Raw genomic sequence first — 14,941 nt, 5'->3', positions numbered from 1 at the left:
TTGTTGGGCGGCAAGTGCCTTCATCCACTCAGCCATCTTGTTAGCTCACCACTTCTGACCATAAAATGGATAAGACCTTGGGGGCTGGCTGAGGCTAGAGCTCAGGCCTCCCCCTCCCAGGCAGTCCCTCCTGGCTCCTTTGCAGGTGTAGGAGGAGCTCTAGGTGGGCCTTTGTTGATGCTTCACAATCAAGCTGCTGAGTGGCTTACAGTGTGGGAGCAGTTAGTTCTGTCTCCTGGGGAATAAGATCTGGAGTGAAACCTGGTACACCTCCCCTACTTTGAGTCCTGAGAGAGGCTTCCTCTCCTGTGATTGGGGTTGTGGATGAATTTCCCACGGCACTTTTAGCCATTGGTTCCTCCAGACCTCCCAAATATGAATGGAGATAGCCAGGGCCAAGTGCCTTAACAAGGAGATTTCCCCCATCAGACTGAGTCCCTTAAAGGCAAGGGCCTGCCTTGCCCTCTCCTCTCCTGCTCAAGGCTCCTAACTTAGATTATCTAAAATTAGAAGCCCTGAGAGAACTTGGGTGTCCTCACCCTGGAGAGCTAGGTCAGTCATGCTATGCCTATATGGTCAGGAGCTGAGGAAAGAATTGTCTTTTTCATCCCATTCTGGTGGTCTCTCCTACAATCTGCCAAGACCCAGGTGGCACCCAGACCACAGTTTCCCACCAGCTGTTGCTTTGTGTCTTTATTTTACCAAAAATAGCAAAATCTTCCCTTTTTCACAAAAATATATTTCCCTCCCCCCATCATCCCTTTTCACAGCCTAGATTTCAGAGTATATTCTGCAGCCCAGTGTGGGGGAAATTTCCCACTTTCCCCAGTTCTGAACCACTGCCAGAGCTGCAGGACAGCATGCTTCCCTTGGAGACTTTTCTGGAGCCAGCAGAGAGAGAAGTTCCAGGTCCTGCTGGTCTGGAGAGCCCCAGCTGTTTCTCTGGAGGGCAGGCAGTTCCGAGGCCATGATGACGGGTCTGGTTTTGGAGGTTTGTCTCAGCAGTCACCTCGAGCCAACCCAGGGGTGGTGGGGCTCTCTGACATCAGGCTAGAAATCCTTGCTCAAAGCAGGAAGTTGTGTCCTGGAGAGTGTCTGACAAACCCTATTCCACATGCATCTCAGTGTCACAATCAGCAGGCCCTAGAGTAGAAGTCAAGAGCCTTGGCTTTTATACCAGCTTTATAAAAGCCTCCGGGTTTCAGTGTCCTCCTTTGCACACCGAGAGATAGACAGGATTCTTACATGATTTCTTGTTCTCCATCCTGGCCTCTCAGGATAAAGGCTCTGGAAGGGCAGAAGCCTGTTTCTGCCATGGTTTCCCTACCTGTGAGTTTCTGCCCAGGGCTCAGCATGGTGGTACTGAGTAATGGCTACTGAAAGAGCATCCCAGCCTCTTTGGATAGCTGTGCTTGGAGATCCAAGCAGCTGGGATGTCTCAGAATGGTTGGGTGGAGGCAGGTATTTTTAGGATGGGAAGGTCTCCACTAGCTACATGATCCTCGGTGTCCTGAGATAGGAGAAAAGACTCTAGATTTCCCAGTTCAAGTTCCAGTGGCTCTCTGGACTAGAGGCCTATTTTGTGCTGGCCTTCACTCAGGTCAGTAGATTCTGGGTATGAGACTGAAGTATCTTGAGTTCCAGTTCAAGATCCAGGGGATCTTTGTGGACATGAGGGATCAATCTCAACCCTCAAAAGGCTTACTGGGTTTTTTTTGTTTGTTTGTTTGTTTTTTGAGACAGGGTTTTTCTGTGTAGCCCTGGCTGTCCTGGAACTCACTCTGTAGACGAGGCTGGCCTCGAACTCAGAGATCCTCCTGGCTCTGCCTCATGAATGCTGGAATTAAAGGTATGTGCCACCACGGCCTAGCTTAGAGGCTTACTGTTACCAGGCCCTCCAGGAAGCAGATGAGTGAAATAATTTATGGACATCCTTGGCTGAGCAAATCAGCCTGCATGGTGGTAGGTCAGGGGTTTAAGGAACTCAGGGCAAAGCTGCACTTTCTAACCTCCTCTCAGCTGCCTGCGACTTGTGTTGATAGAAAATGGTGGTCTAGAAGATTCAGAGGTACAAGTCCATCTACATGCACATTTTGTACACTTGTGCATGTGGTCAGAGTTGAATTGGGTCACTATGCTGTCATTACTCCTATAGGGGTCATGGACTTATGGTCAGCCTGTCCATCCATCCATCCATCCATCCACCCATCCATCCATTTATTTATCCATCCATCCATTTATCCATCCATCCAACAGGAGGGCCTACTATGTGCCAGGAAGGACCTGGATCTCTCAGGCAAATCCCACAATCAAAACACCCACACTCACCCCCTCCCCACACCTACCTGCTTGCTCAGATACAGCCACTAACACTCATAATTTTCTTGCCATCACTTCAGCCACATCCATATTCCCAAAATGGATTTGAGACCCACAATGGTAGGATGAAAGGGTGAAGTATCAGAGCAGACACTTGGTAGCCTACCCTACTCTTGGACTTAATGTGAGGGGCTAACCTCCTCCTTTCCTTCTGTTGCCCACTTGAAGCCCTCCCTTCTCCGTGCAGTCGGGGACACACAGTCAGACTTCGGAGAAGTCCAGGGCTGTTTGGTCTCTAGAGGGGTCCTATAGGCCTTCAGATTGCTCTCCCAACAGGTTCCTAAGGGTCCCCTCTCCCAGCTACACTGTGTTCGATGGTCCAGTTGATTGGCAACAACATCCAGATCTGGACTCAGTGACAGATCCGTTCTGTCATCTCCCTCTGTAGAGACACAAAGGAAGGAAGGGTTAGTTTGAGTTCAGCCTGCTGGGCAATCCTTGCCTAATCATGGGGTTTATGAGCCTAACTCTTCTCCCACTCCAGCTGTAAACCATGGCAGCAGATCTGGGTTTGTAAACTGACACCTCCATGAATCCTCTATGAGAGTACAGAATCCACTGTTAAATGAGTTGTCTCCCCTTATTTATCCACCTGGGTATGGGAGTTTGTAGTAGAATATTATTATTATTATTATTATTATTATTATTATTATTATTCAGAGCTGAGGACTGAACCCAGGGTCTTGCACTTGCTAGGCAAGTGCTCTACCACTGAGCTAAATCCCCAACCCCATTGAATATTATTTTAAGCTGTGTTACTTTTGTTTATGTTGCATTTGTTTAACTCTGTGAAGCTGTGTTACTGTGCCTGTCTAAAACACCTGATGGTGTAATAAAGAACTGATTGGCCAACAGCAAAGCAGGAGAAAAGATAGGCCAATAGCAAGGCAGGCAGAGAGAAGATATAGAAAGAGAAATATGGGAGAAGATGATCTAGGAGCCAGAGAAGGAGAAGGACGCCAGGGGCCAGCCACCCAGCTATACAGCAAGCCATGGAGTAAGAAACAAAGAAAGGTATACAGGCATAGAAAAGGAAAAGCCCAGGGGCAAAAGATAGATGGGATAATTTAAGTTAAGAAAAGCTGGCAAGAAACTAAGCCAAGCTAAGGCCGGGCATTTATAATTAAGTATAAACCTCAGTGTGTGATTTATTTGGGAGTTGGGTGGAGGGCCCCCAAAAAGAGCAAAACCAAACAACAACAGAAGTTTCATACGGATCCTTTGGATCTGAACTTCCAGGGAAGAGCCTTGGCAGTGAAGGGTAAGGGAGACTTGGCCTTACCAGTGGTTCTAGTTCCCTCTGGTCCACCAGGCTGAACTCTTGGATGAAGTAGTAAAAGTGTTTATAGCAGGTGTTGACATGTGCCTCTGCTCCCATGCTGAGGATGCTATCAAAGTGGTGGATGTAGACATGGACAAAGACGCGGAACAGTCGGGTCAGGATCTTGGTGCAGACCTGCTGGAAGTTCTTGGGGAAGGGAACTCCTGCGGGTGGAGAGGGGTAGAAGGGGGGTCAAAATCCTAGGGACAAAACTCCGCCCCTCCCCACAGGCACTCTTCACCTCTCAGCATAGGACCATAGAGGAAGGCAGAGCAAGAGCTTGGTTTTCTCCTGTACCTTTCTTTTTTGGGTGGTAGGTAGTGCTGGGATTGAACCCAGGAATTCATTCACATCATTGAGCTCCAGCACCAGTCCCCGTCTTTCCTTTTTAATGAAGCACCAATCTGAAAGTGCTTTTCCTATTCTGTAACACAGATCACTCCCACATTTCCCACTGCCTGAAGCAGGGCTTTTCAAGCTTGTCACTGGCCAGTCTGCCTCAGACCACAATGAAAATTATGGCCTAACCATTCCCCAGAAACCTGTGCACCTGCAGAGATATGCACATCACTTTCTCCTACACAGGTCAATGCAGAGGTTGTGGGCCAGTTTTTAAGAACATGGGCATTCAGAGTTAAGTTTTAATATCCCCGCATGGCATGGAGCAAAGGCATGGAGCCTTTATGAGCCAATCCAGATTGCCCACTCCAGCCACACCCCCAGTTCCTCTGCTTACTATTCTCACAGCTGGCTCATACCCCATCTCCCATGCCAACACTTCAAGAACTACTTCCGATATCACTCATTCCTTCAGATATCCCATAACATAAAGAACTTTCCCTCTGTGAGCCCAGCCCTGAGCTAGGCCCTTTGTACCTCTGTCCTCTGCTCTTTACAACTGTGCTGATGGGTCTGATAGTCATTCTAGATATGATAAAATGCAGGTGATGTGTAAAGGGGAAGTCACTCGCCCGAGGACACGCAATTATTAATTAGTACAGACTGGAAGCAGGATATAAACCCTCTTTGCACGGCAGTACCTCTCAGAGATAAATGATACAGATCCTGCCTGGCCAGGAAAGGCAGAGATCCTGGTGGCTTACACCCTCTTTTCTGCTATGACAAAATCATCCAGTCATCCAGTTAAAAGTTTACTCAGGGCTCACAAACCCAGAGATGTAGGCTAGAGGAGAATAAAAAGCAGGAACAGACTGAGCCCTAGTCCATACACCTCCACAGACCCCCTTCCTTCTCACTGCTCTTTGGAGCTTGTGCTCTGCCTCTCTGAGAGCCCGGCCTAGTCCCCACAACTCCTATCCAACCTATCTGGGCTATGGCATCCGGGCCCCACGACACCCGAGTTCCAGTTCTGATCCCTTTTCTAGTCAATGTGCTTTCCTACTGTTGGCCTCAGTGTCCTTCTGTGTAAAATGATGGGACCTGTTGTACACAAACAACAGTGCAGGAAATAGCAACAGTTGGGGAGGAGCCATGGGCTTGAATCGTGACTCAGTGCCCAGCTTTCCTCAGCATTCAGACTCCTTCCCTCTAGGCTTGACCATCTGCCCCCACCCATTTGAATCCCCAAAGCCCAGATCCCTGGGACCCAGGCTGCAGGTGGGGCTGCTGTGATGAACACAGTGTCTCTGGGTGGGGAACCTGGGCCAGGGTGACATCATTCATCTCCTCTCCCCACCCTCCCCCGCCCAGGCCCAGCTGAGATAAGAAAAGGCCCCATGGCCTGGACCTGACGGTAGAGTACAGCCTGAGGAAAAGGTACCTTTTGGGCCGATCCAGCTTCCAGTCCTTCCCTTTCTGGGGCCAGGGCTCAAAGGGGATTCTCAGGAAGCTGGAAGCCAGATCAGCCCATGCACGACTGTAGTTATTTGTTCTGGAAAGTGGAGAAACAGTGTTGGTGGTCTTGTTGGGAGAGTTCCTAGTGGGGCCCGCGCACACACTGCCTTTCCTGGCCAGGCAGGATCTGTATCATTTATCTCTGAGAGGTACTGCTGTGCAAAGAAGGTTTGAATCCTGCCTCCATGAGGAGGACATGAGGAGCCCCAAATGGGAGTCACGTTGTCCTTGGTAAAGGTTTGATTGTAACCGAGATCCTGCCTCAGTTTCCTCTTCTACAATATGGGAATGACCCTCCTTGGCTAGGCTAACTGTCCACCCAGACAGTGCTCACCCACACGTGTAGGAAAGACATCCTCATCATTGATGAGACCCTCGATCCAGTCCATGAGCAATGCCATATAGCGGGGCGCCGAGAGCTTGGCGGGCCTTCGGTACTGGCGCTCATCCTGCCAGCGGTACTCATAGCGAGGCCCACCGGCCATGACTGGGCAGCTGGTCTCACTGCAGTGCTCAGCCATGGTGCCGTAGATGAGGTTGATGCGGTTGAAGAAGTCCACCACATGCACAGCGATCCAGTCATCGATGCTCTCACCAGGTGGCAGCCTCACCACACTTCGAAGGTCCAGGCCGGATTTGAGCGAGGCCTGTGCCTTCTTATAAAGCTCAAAGCGCTGTGTACCAGGTTCAAAGCGCTTCCGGGGCCGGAAAGTCTTGTCCTTAGCAAACACCTGCTTCAGGCACAGTGCCATGGCCAGGCTTCGTAGAGCGGGATGTCTACGCCCAGGGACCTGAAGATGCCCTGCCAGGGATAAGGGCAGGAGAAGTAGGTGGTCAGGGCCTTATAAAATGGGCTTTGACTTCCCCATACATCATTTTCCTATTAACTGTCAGCCTTGGGGCAGTTTCTTTACCTCACTGAAACACTCATCCCCTAGCAGTGTCTGACCTTTTGTGGACTCCTTCAGCCCCGCCTGCCCCTGCCCCCCTTAGCACTCCCACATGCCTTTTATTTTGTTTAGTTTGCTCCCTGCTTTCTTTGAATCTTGCAGGTGAGCCTGGGCTACAAACAAGTACTTACATGACTTACTGTTGACCATTATAGAAGTGACAGAGGATTTTGCAGGCCCACCAGGGAACAGGGACCCCAGATAAGATGTTCTCTGGAGGCCCCAAGGGCCAGCTGTATAGTGTGAGAGAGCCTGGCCACATTGTGCTGGGGCGGGGGTGGGGTGTGTATGTGTGTGGGGGGAGCTGGACTTTGATTTCCTCTGGGATATCCCAAAGTCCATCCGGCCACCGGGGATTCCCAGGGAGCAGAAGGGACTTTTCTACCAAAAATGTCCTTTCCTTTTTCTCTACACTGAAAGAGGAAAGGGCCCTCACAGGGCCAGCTGGGTGGCCTTAAGTGTGGCTGCAGGCGCTGCAGGAAGGGGAGGGTGGCAGGGCTGGAAGAGTGCTACTTCCTCCGACAAATGCTAGCACTCCTTTCCTCCAAGCCAACCTCCTTCCGTCCCAAACCTGAATAAGCCTCTGGCCTTCCCCTTGCACCTGACACTCCGTAGATTACCAAAATGCCTACTATGTGCCTGGCGCTGGGGGCAGAGGGTGAGCAGCCAGACCCATCCTGCTGGTCATTCTGGATGTCTGTCTGCTTTGCCTTTTAGAATGGAAGGATCCCAGACACAGAACAGATTTCAGGGGGCATCCATCAGAGCCCCCCAAGTCCTGGGATCCAGCCCCTGCTTCAGAACTGGCTTGCTTACATCACCACGGATTTAGTCCATGTAAATCCTTGAACATCCTGATATAGCCAGGTTTCTGAGCATCTCAGGCATTTCATCCCCCCACCAATGTATATAAGCTATTGGGGAATGCAGATCCAGGCAACTGCCAAGACTGAGACCGCCACAAACTGAGCACAGACCCTGACCACTAGGCTGTACAAGCTAAGCAGTGAGCTCAGGCTCCATGCTGACTCTAAATTGTCCTCAGCTCAGGTTAGTCTGAGCCCTGAGCCTAGCTCCACACCGAATGAGGCCTGAGACAGCGGCAGACAAAGCTTATCCCTCACCTCATACTGGCTTGACTTGGAAGCAGTTTCCTTTCTCACATTTTTGATAACTATTGGGAAAGGACTGGGGAAGAGGGTGGGAATAAGGTGGTTAGTGTAACCAAAGGCACTGAGCATAGAGAGATGTTACTTTTGGCAACAGATCAAACTTACAGAAATGTTTGCAACAGTTTTTCCTTCTCATCACAGCAGGCAGGCAGAATGGAACAGTCAGGAAAAATGAGAGCAGTTTGGAGCGCAGAGAGAGTTCCTGACCTCTTGAGAGAAGCTTGAAGATGTGGAAGGTCCTCTCATTTATTCTAGCCACCACCAGCTTCTTCCCAAAGAAAAGTCAGGCTGAATGAAGAGCTCTGTATACTTCAGTTGCTGTCTCCCTTGTAGGCTCTGCCTGAGGCAGGGCTTCCAAAATCACTCATGCAATCAGTGGGGTTTCGGGGTCCTCCACCTTGGTATGGCCACTCTGTTACTGTTAGAAACTCTCACTTTGCCTTTCAACTCTGCACCCTAACTTCTCCGGCCCACCTCCCACCAGCAGCCACCCTGGACTTCTTGACCCCTGAGCATGCCCTTACTCTCCTTCCTGCCTGTGTCTTTTTGTTGGTAGATTCCTGATTTCTCATTCCATCCAAATGAATGCTGCCTCCTTCAGTAGCCTCCTCCAGACCTCAACCTTGTGTGCTGACTGCTCTTTGACTAGTTCTCTCTAGAGTAAGTCAGGATTGGCATAACATTGGTGGCCAGGCTTTAGGGAAAGCTTAGACTCAAAGAGTCTTAGAGTTGGCCAGGGAGATGCTTCAGCGGGGAAAGAGCCTGTAGTGCAAGCATGAGGACCAGTTTTGATCCCCAGAACCCATGAGAAACCTGACAAGGCCTTTCAGCCTCCTGTAACCCTAGCACTCAGGAGGTAGAGGCAGGGGATCCCTGGAAACCCCAGGTTCAGAAAGACCTTGCCTTGGGCTGGTGAGACGGCTCAATGGGTAAACTTGCTTGCCCGAGTTTGATTCCATGGGACCCACATGGTAGGAGAGAACTCCCACAAGCTGTCTTTAACCTCCATGTACACTGTGGTACATACATGAGTGTGTATATATATGTGTATATGCATGCACATATATAAATGTAATTATTTTTAAATAGAACTTGCCTCAATAAATTAAGCCGAGAGTGAGTGAGAAAGACAGCTGATGTCAGCTTTGGGCCTCCCCATACCTGCATGCCCACCTTCAGTTACCCATAATACCAGACACACATACACAAATAGGAATACAAGTCTTCAAGTTAAAATAGCCCTGAGAAATCAAGAGGCCCAACCTGCGTGAATAGATGGGGAAACTGAAGATGGGGAAAAGGAAGAGGATTTGAGGAGCGTGACCTTGCATAGCCAGTTATAAGAAGTTGGGGTTTGGGATAAAGAGGAACTCGGCCTATGACAGGGTACAAAGGCTCTTTTTCTGCTCGGTCTATTCACTGGCCTGGTGTAGATAAGGGGAGAGGAAGGGAGTAAAGTTCTCCTTGCTGCAGAACTTTAAGGCCCAGGACTTTTCCTAGAAAGAGTAAACTTGGAGGTTGAGTACAGGAGGTAAGCTAAGAAGGCAGGTCCCCTCCTAGCTCTGTCTGTAGCTGCTGTCTCTCCTCAGCCTCATGCCATCACTGAGATTGTTTCTCACAGCGCCTCTGTTCCCCTTCCCCGTAGACCCTCCACTTTAATTACTGGGTGGGTGGCCAGTGGTTTGCTCTCTCTGTGACTGAGCATCTAATCTTCCCAGATGAAGGCACAGGCTGACTGACCCAGCCTGTTTCTAATATCTAGCCCCCTGCCAGGGACACACCTGCCCCTCCCTGGGGCCTGGCTCAAACAGCCAGAAGATGGCCCCAGTTTGAACTCAGAATCTAGCCTGGTATGCCCTGCAGGACAAGATCCAAAATAAAAGTAAGAGCATAAGACACAGCGCTTGTCCAGCCAGACCCGCCCCCACCTCCTTCGAGCCCCTAAGAACCTCCCCTTATCTCCAGCTGCTAGGGCCAAACAGGTCCTAGGACCCAGAGGAGCTAGCCTGACATTTCCGCTCCTGAAGACACGCCCCCTCACCAGCCACCGCCACCGCCACCCCCACCCCGGACTTCGGGCGCTGAGCCTCGGACCCGGGGCCGAGGACGGTGACCAGCCTGCTTTCGGGCTGGGGTCGCTTCCAGAAAGTGCCAGGCGAGGACCAAGAAGAACTGAAAGTGGAAGCAAGACCGGGCCGCGAGGGGCGCGGGGACACGGCGCTCACTCACCGCGCTCCGCCTGGGTGGACAGCTCCGGGTCTCTGTCGGCGCCGCCACACCGCAGCGCGCTGGGTTGTCGTCCTGCGGGTGATCCCGCCGGGCCGGTCGCTGTGCCTGTCCGCCTGCCTGCCCCGGGCTGCGGCCGCCGTCCCGCCGCCCGTCCGCGAGGAGACGCCAGCTCCGCCCCGGGCTCAGCCACGCCGTAGCCACGGGGCGGGGAGGGGCGGGGAAAGGGACTCCCCCGTCCCAGGACACACACTCTTCTCTCCAGCCTTTCCGGGAAGTGGGAAGTCCGACGGGGCTCGCAGCCTCCCCGAGGGCCAAGGACTTAACTGAGCAGCGGTCCCAAGGAGCCATCTGGATCTTAAGGAGGCAGCCTCAGATTCCTAGGCTGTAGAATGGGAGCAAGTCCAGCTTCTCTCTGAAGCAGAAAGAAAAAGACTGAATGGTTCCGTAGCTCTCCTGCGGTCATCTGTGCTTCATCTGTCTCTGAACTCAATAGGGTTCGCTTTCTAGACTAGACAAGCGTTATGGTTAATCTTCATTGTTAGCTTCACCGGCTTCAGAACTGCCAAGGAGACACATCTCTGGGGGCGTGACCAGCTGCCTCATGCAACTGCTGCCACAGCGTAGAGCCTCTCTTCCTGCCATACTTTCCCCACCAAGATGGTCTGCACTCTCAAAGTGTGAGCCGAAATAAAATGCTTCTCCTGAGTATTTAGTCACAGCATGAAAAGCAACTAACACAGAAGTCACCCGGGAGGAAGTGAATGGCGAACAAGTGTGACTGGGGAACCACTAGAGCCACAGGTGGTTTTATACCTTGGCACAAATGCTCCATTGGGATTCCTTGGGCCTGGGCCTGGGCCTGGGCCTGCTTTCTCAATTGCATGGATCCATTCTTTGACCAAGGGTTATTTCTTTTCCAGCATAAAATTCTCTACTGTTTTGTGCCCAAGTCTTAATCTGCCCCAAATTTCCTATAAATAAACACATATTGATGGGATTCCTATTTGCTCCTATTAATTTGATATGATAATCAGTGCATTTTGTTGAGTGTGAGAGTGCGCTGAGATCAAGATGATGAATCAGTCTCTGATCTCAGGTGCTGATAGGTTAGCAGTTGGGACACAACATATACAGGTAACAGGGTCAGAGCTTAGTCATTCAGAAGTGGAAATGAGATAACAATGCATTGATGGTCAAACATTAGACAAGAGTGGGGATATATATCCACAGGAAACACGCAGAGCACCCTGAGTATTTTCAGGAGAGTTTAGCAGTGGTGCTGCATACAGGTGTAGTTAGTGGTAGGGAAGCCATGTAGAGACTTTATTACCAATGAGGGAGCAAGGGCTGCAGATAGCTGTCAGCAGCTGGGAATGGGAGATATGAGAAGGCCTAAGGTAGAGGCCATACCCAGCTCACAGCAATCAAGGGAAATCTACCAGCCAATAAAGGCCTCATTTCCCTATGATTTTCCTCTCATCTCTGGCCAAGTTCCCCATAGCTGAGTCCTACTAAAAGCCAAAGACAAGGAAACCTGTTGCCACAGCCCAGAGGTCAGCCCCCTGGACACAGAGCTGGGAGAAGGGTAGAAAGTTATCTGGAGGAACAGCATTGGGTCAGGGATGACTTCACAGGGGAAATGACTTAGAAAGTGCTTGTGCTTTTCTTATCCTTCCATTCTAAATATTTTACAAATGTCATTTATAATTTCCTCCCTCTAACTCTTGGATGATTTGGAGGTGGGTTTTTAGTTTCTCGGCCTAGGAAGGTTTATGTTTTTCTTGTTCACTTCTCATTACATTGCCTTGTGGTCAGAGATCTTGGTCTATGAGATTCTTTGGAATTTGATACGACTTCCTCTGTGGCTTTGCACATGGTCATTTTCTGTGCCTCTGAGCTAGGTTTTATAGGAAAGGCAGGGTTTAGTGAAGAATGAAAAACACAGACTCTCACTCTGTGGGAAATGTAGGTGACCCATTCTGAAGGAATTTTTGAAGTTCCAGGCTCATCCGCAGAGTCTTGGACATCTGCAGGGCAGATCAGAAGAGTTGGGGTGGGGGCATCACCGGGATGGTCCAGATTTCTTAGAGCCTGTACCGCTTCCTGCTGCCCTCAGTCTAGGCTGGAAAGACTGTGTTCTTTCAGGAGGCCCTTCTGGGGCTGAGGGGACCCAGACCATGCAGACAAATTCCTGCTTCATGGTGCATTGACTGGGTGACCTTGGGTTAGTCTGAACCTCTCTGGTGGTATACTCAGTGAGTACGTCCAGCACTCACTGTACACCTCTTCAAGTAAGTCACTGTGTTCCCCCCCCCCCCCCCCCCCCCCCCCCCCCGTGTCTTAACTGTGTTAAGTGGCTCCAGAGGGCTCAAACAGGGCCCATCTCTTCAGGTTGGTGGGAGCCTCTAGGAGAGCATGTGCCCTCTTCCATTGCACAGCCCAGGCACCTACCTCCAAGATGGCAGATCCATGTGACTGCATTGTGTGTTCAGGAGATCTGGACTCCTTACTCCCCCACCACACCCTTTGGTGTTCTGGGAAAACCCTTAGCCCCTTTTTGGGACTCAGTTTCCTTACTTGTACTACCAAAACATCTTGTGGCACACCAAGTGTTCTCCAAGTGTCTTATTAGAACTGGCTGTCAGCTGCATCTCTCCAGGCCTGTAACCAGAGAAAGAGTGGCCACTTCCTGGGTACTCCCTGGCCCTCCCATGCCAGGAAAGACACCTATCTCCTTCCTGAAATGAGCTACTACATCCCACTTCACTTTACCAAGCATCTGGCATCTGTTAGAGGCTTTTGGGGCCAACTCTCTCCTCAGTCACTGCAGTTTCTAAGTCAGCCTCTGCCCTTCCCAGGAGGCAGGATCGCGCATCCTAGCCTATTAGTGCCAGCCTGGCAATCAAAGGAATTGAGGTGAGGCTTCCTTTAGCTCGAAGAAGACAAAGTTCAGTGGAATATGACCAGAGAAGACAGGATTGACAAGGATCTACATTAAGATTTAGTGTGACCTTGAACAAGGTACACATTCTTGCTGAGCCTATTTCCTCTTCTCTAAAATAGAAACACCATCTGCTCCTCTGAAGAGCTGTTAGGATTAAATGTGATAGCTCTTGCAAACAGCAGAAGGTGATGGCCAGTATGTTTGAGGGGTGCTGCTTTCAAAGTGTTTGTGAAGAAGAATGGAGCTTGTTCTGGGGCCCTGGGGGGCAGTAGCAAAGGCTCAGGACAATATGAGAAGACACTGGCACATTAGAGCTGGCCAGTCATGGCGCCTCCATGGTTGTGTTCCTTTCTGAGAGGGAGATGTGCAAGCAGAAGTGAACCAGCCCCTTGTGATATCACATTCAGGGTCTTACTTCCTCTGGGAACTGCAGACTGCCATGTTCTTTGCTCCCAAGTCCTCCTCCCTTCCAACTCCTCACTTACTCTTTGAGCTGGAGACAGCTTTCACTTCTCCAGGTTTAGGGTCTTCTGTCTTGGGAAGATTTCTGTAGGTTTTTTTTTTTTTAATAGGAGCCCAGTTTGCATAAATGGGGTAAATTCATAGTCCCCTGGTGTAATGAGTCCTGTCCTGGCAGCCAGCTCCCAAATAATGACATGGAGACTTCTTATTAATTATGAAAGCTTGGCCTATAGCTTAGTCTTGTTCCTAACTAGTTCTTATAACTTAAATAAACCCATTACTATTTATCTATGTCCTGCCACATGGTGTTACCTCTCTTCCATCTTGCACCTCCTGCTTCCTCTTTGTGTCTCCTGGCTTCCCCTGCACAACTAGATTCTCCTCCTCTTCCTTTCTCTCCCTGGAAATCCTGCCTATACCTTCTGCCTAGCTGTTGGCCATCTAGCATTTTATTACACCAATAACAGCAATACATCTTCACACAGTGTATAAATATCCCACAACATTTTCCACTTTTGTCTAAATGAAAAGGAAATGTTTTGACTCTAACATAAGAGAACTATATACAATAAGAACAATTATCAGGTAAGAATTACATTTACAATGTCCAGTCCATTTGTATTCAGCAATTTTGGCAAAAATACTCTATTATCTATCTTATCTTGATAAACCTAAAGTTTTGTACCTAATTTACTTTCTACTTTAACTTGTACTACCAACCCAAAACTATCTTTTTAGACCTCAAAACATTTTTTTAGATAAACAACTTAAGCTTTATGTCTCTTAACCTTATATACTTTACACCTTTTTTTGTAAGTTTCTCTTTTGAATTTGGTAACAAGGAAAACTGTAACTATAACTATCTAGTTTTCAACCCCATCATAGACCTGAGGATATAATATTACCTGAATAGACAGGAAGTGCAAAGCAGACAGACAGCTTCTAAAGCTATAGAAATTACAGAGACAGCTGGCTGCCTGGACAGTCACCCAAGGTTCTTTTGCAGCATTGGGGCATCCATCTTCAGCCTACAGGCCTAGAATATCTGACAGACATTTCTGTGAAGCAAGAATTTTGAAAGACTCTCCTACCTTGTCTTGCCAAAGTTTGGCAGTCACCTTCTTTTGTGCCTTGCTTGAATCTGGCCAGCATACTGTCAGCAGTCAAGGCAAGGGCCGTTTCTTGCCCAGTGGCTAGCTTTGCCACAAGAAAGCAAACTCCACATGGAGGTTGTTTGATAACCAATATCCTTTTTTCAAGTAGATTGACGCTGCCAGGAGCAGACATGTCTCACTGTCATGAAAAGTCTTATGTTATTAAAACATCTTCAATGCCATATTCTGTAGATCTCTGAAGTGTTTGAAGACCATCTATGTATCTAAAATGTATCTGTTTAACCTTGAAAGCATACCTAACATGACTACAAATTTGATTGTTATAGATGACTAACTGCTAATGTGCATTTCTAAATTATCCTAAACAGTTTGTAATAATAGCTTTCAAGGACCAGAACTTTACATTACATTTTTAAATAAGCTGCATAGATACAATACCTTAAACAAGAGTAGAAACATATATACAGTATAACAAAAATAACCTTAAATTTGTATCAATATACAAAAATCCATAC

At 49.1% G+C, this 14,941-nt stretch overlaps 1 protein-coding gene across 1 annotated transcript; it reads right to left on the bottom strand.

Moving 5' to 3' along the window:
- Positions 1-675: 675 nt before the first annotated feature.
- On the bottom strand, positions 676-10,178 carry Mob3c (MOB kinase activator 3C). The gene is made up of 4 exons (XM_059254738.1): positions 9,906-10,178; positions 5,889-6,356; positions 3,662-3,864; positions 676-2,761 (listed from the first exon to the last, which is right to left on the bottom strand). The coding sequence occupies exons 2-4, from the start codon at positions 6,304-6,306 to the stop codon at positions 2,732-2,734; spliced, it is 651 nt and encodes a 216-aa protein (XP_059110721.1). The 5' UTR covers positions 6,307-6,356; positions 9,906-10,178; the 3' UTR covers positions 676-2,731.
- Positions 10,179-14,941: the final 4,763 nt, after the last annotated feature.

This window comes from Peromyscus eremicus, chromosome 2 (assembly GCF_949786415.1).
Source record: "Peromyscus eremicus chromosome 2, PerEre_H2_v1, whole genome shotgun sequence".
NCBI classification, from domain to species: domain Eukaryota; kingdom Metazoa; phylum Chordata; class Mammalia; order Rodentia; family Cricetidae; genus Peromyscus; species Peromyscus eremicus.
The sequence above is the reverse complement of the archived record's forward strand: the minus strand, read 5'-3'. Positions and strand labels throughout refer to the sequence as shown.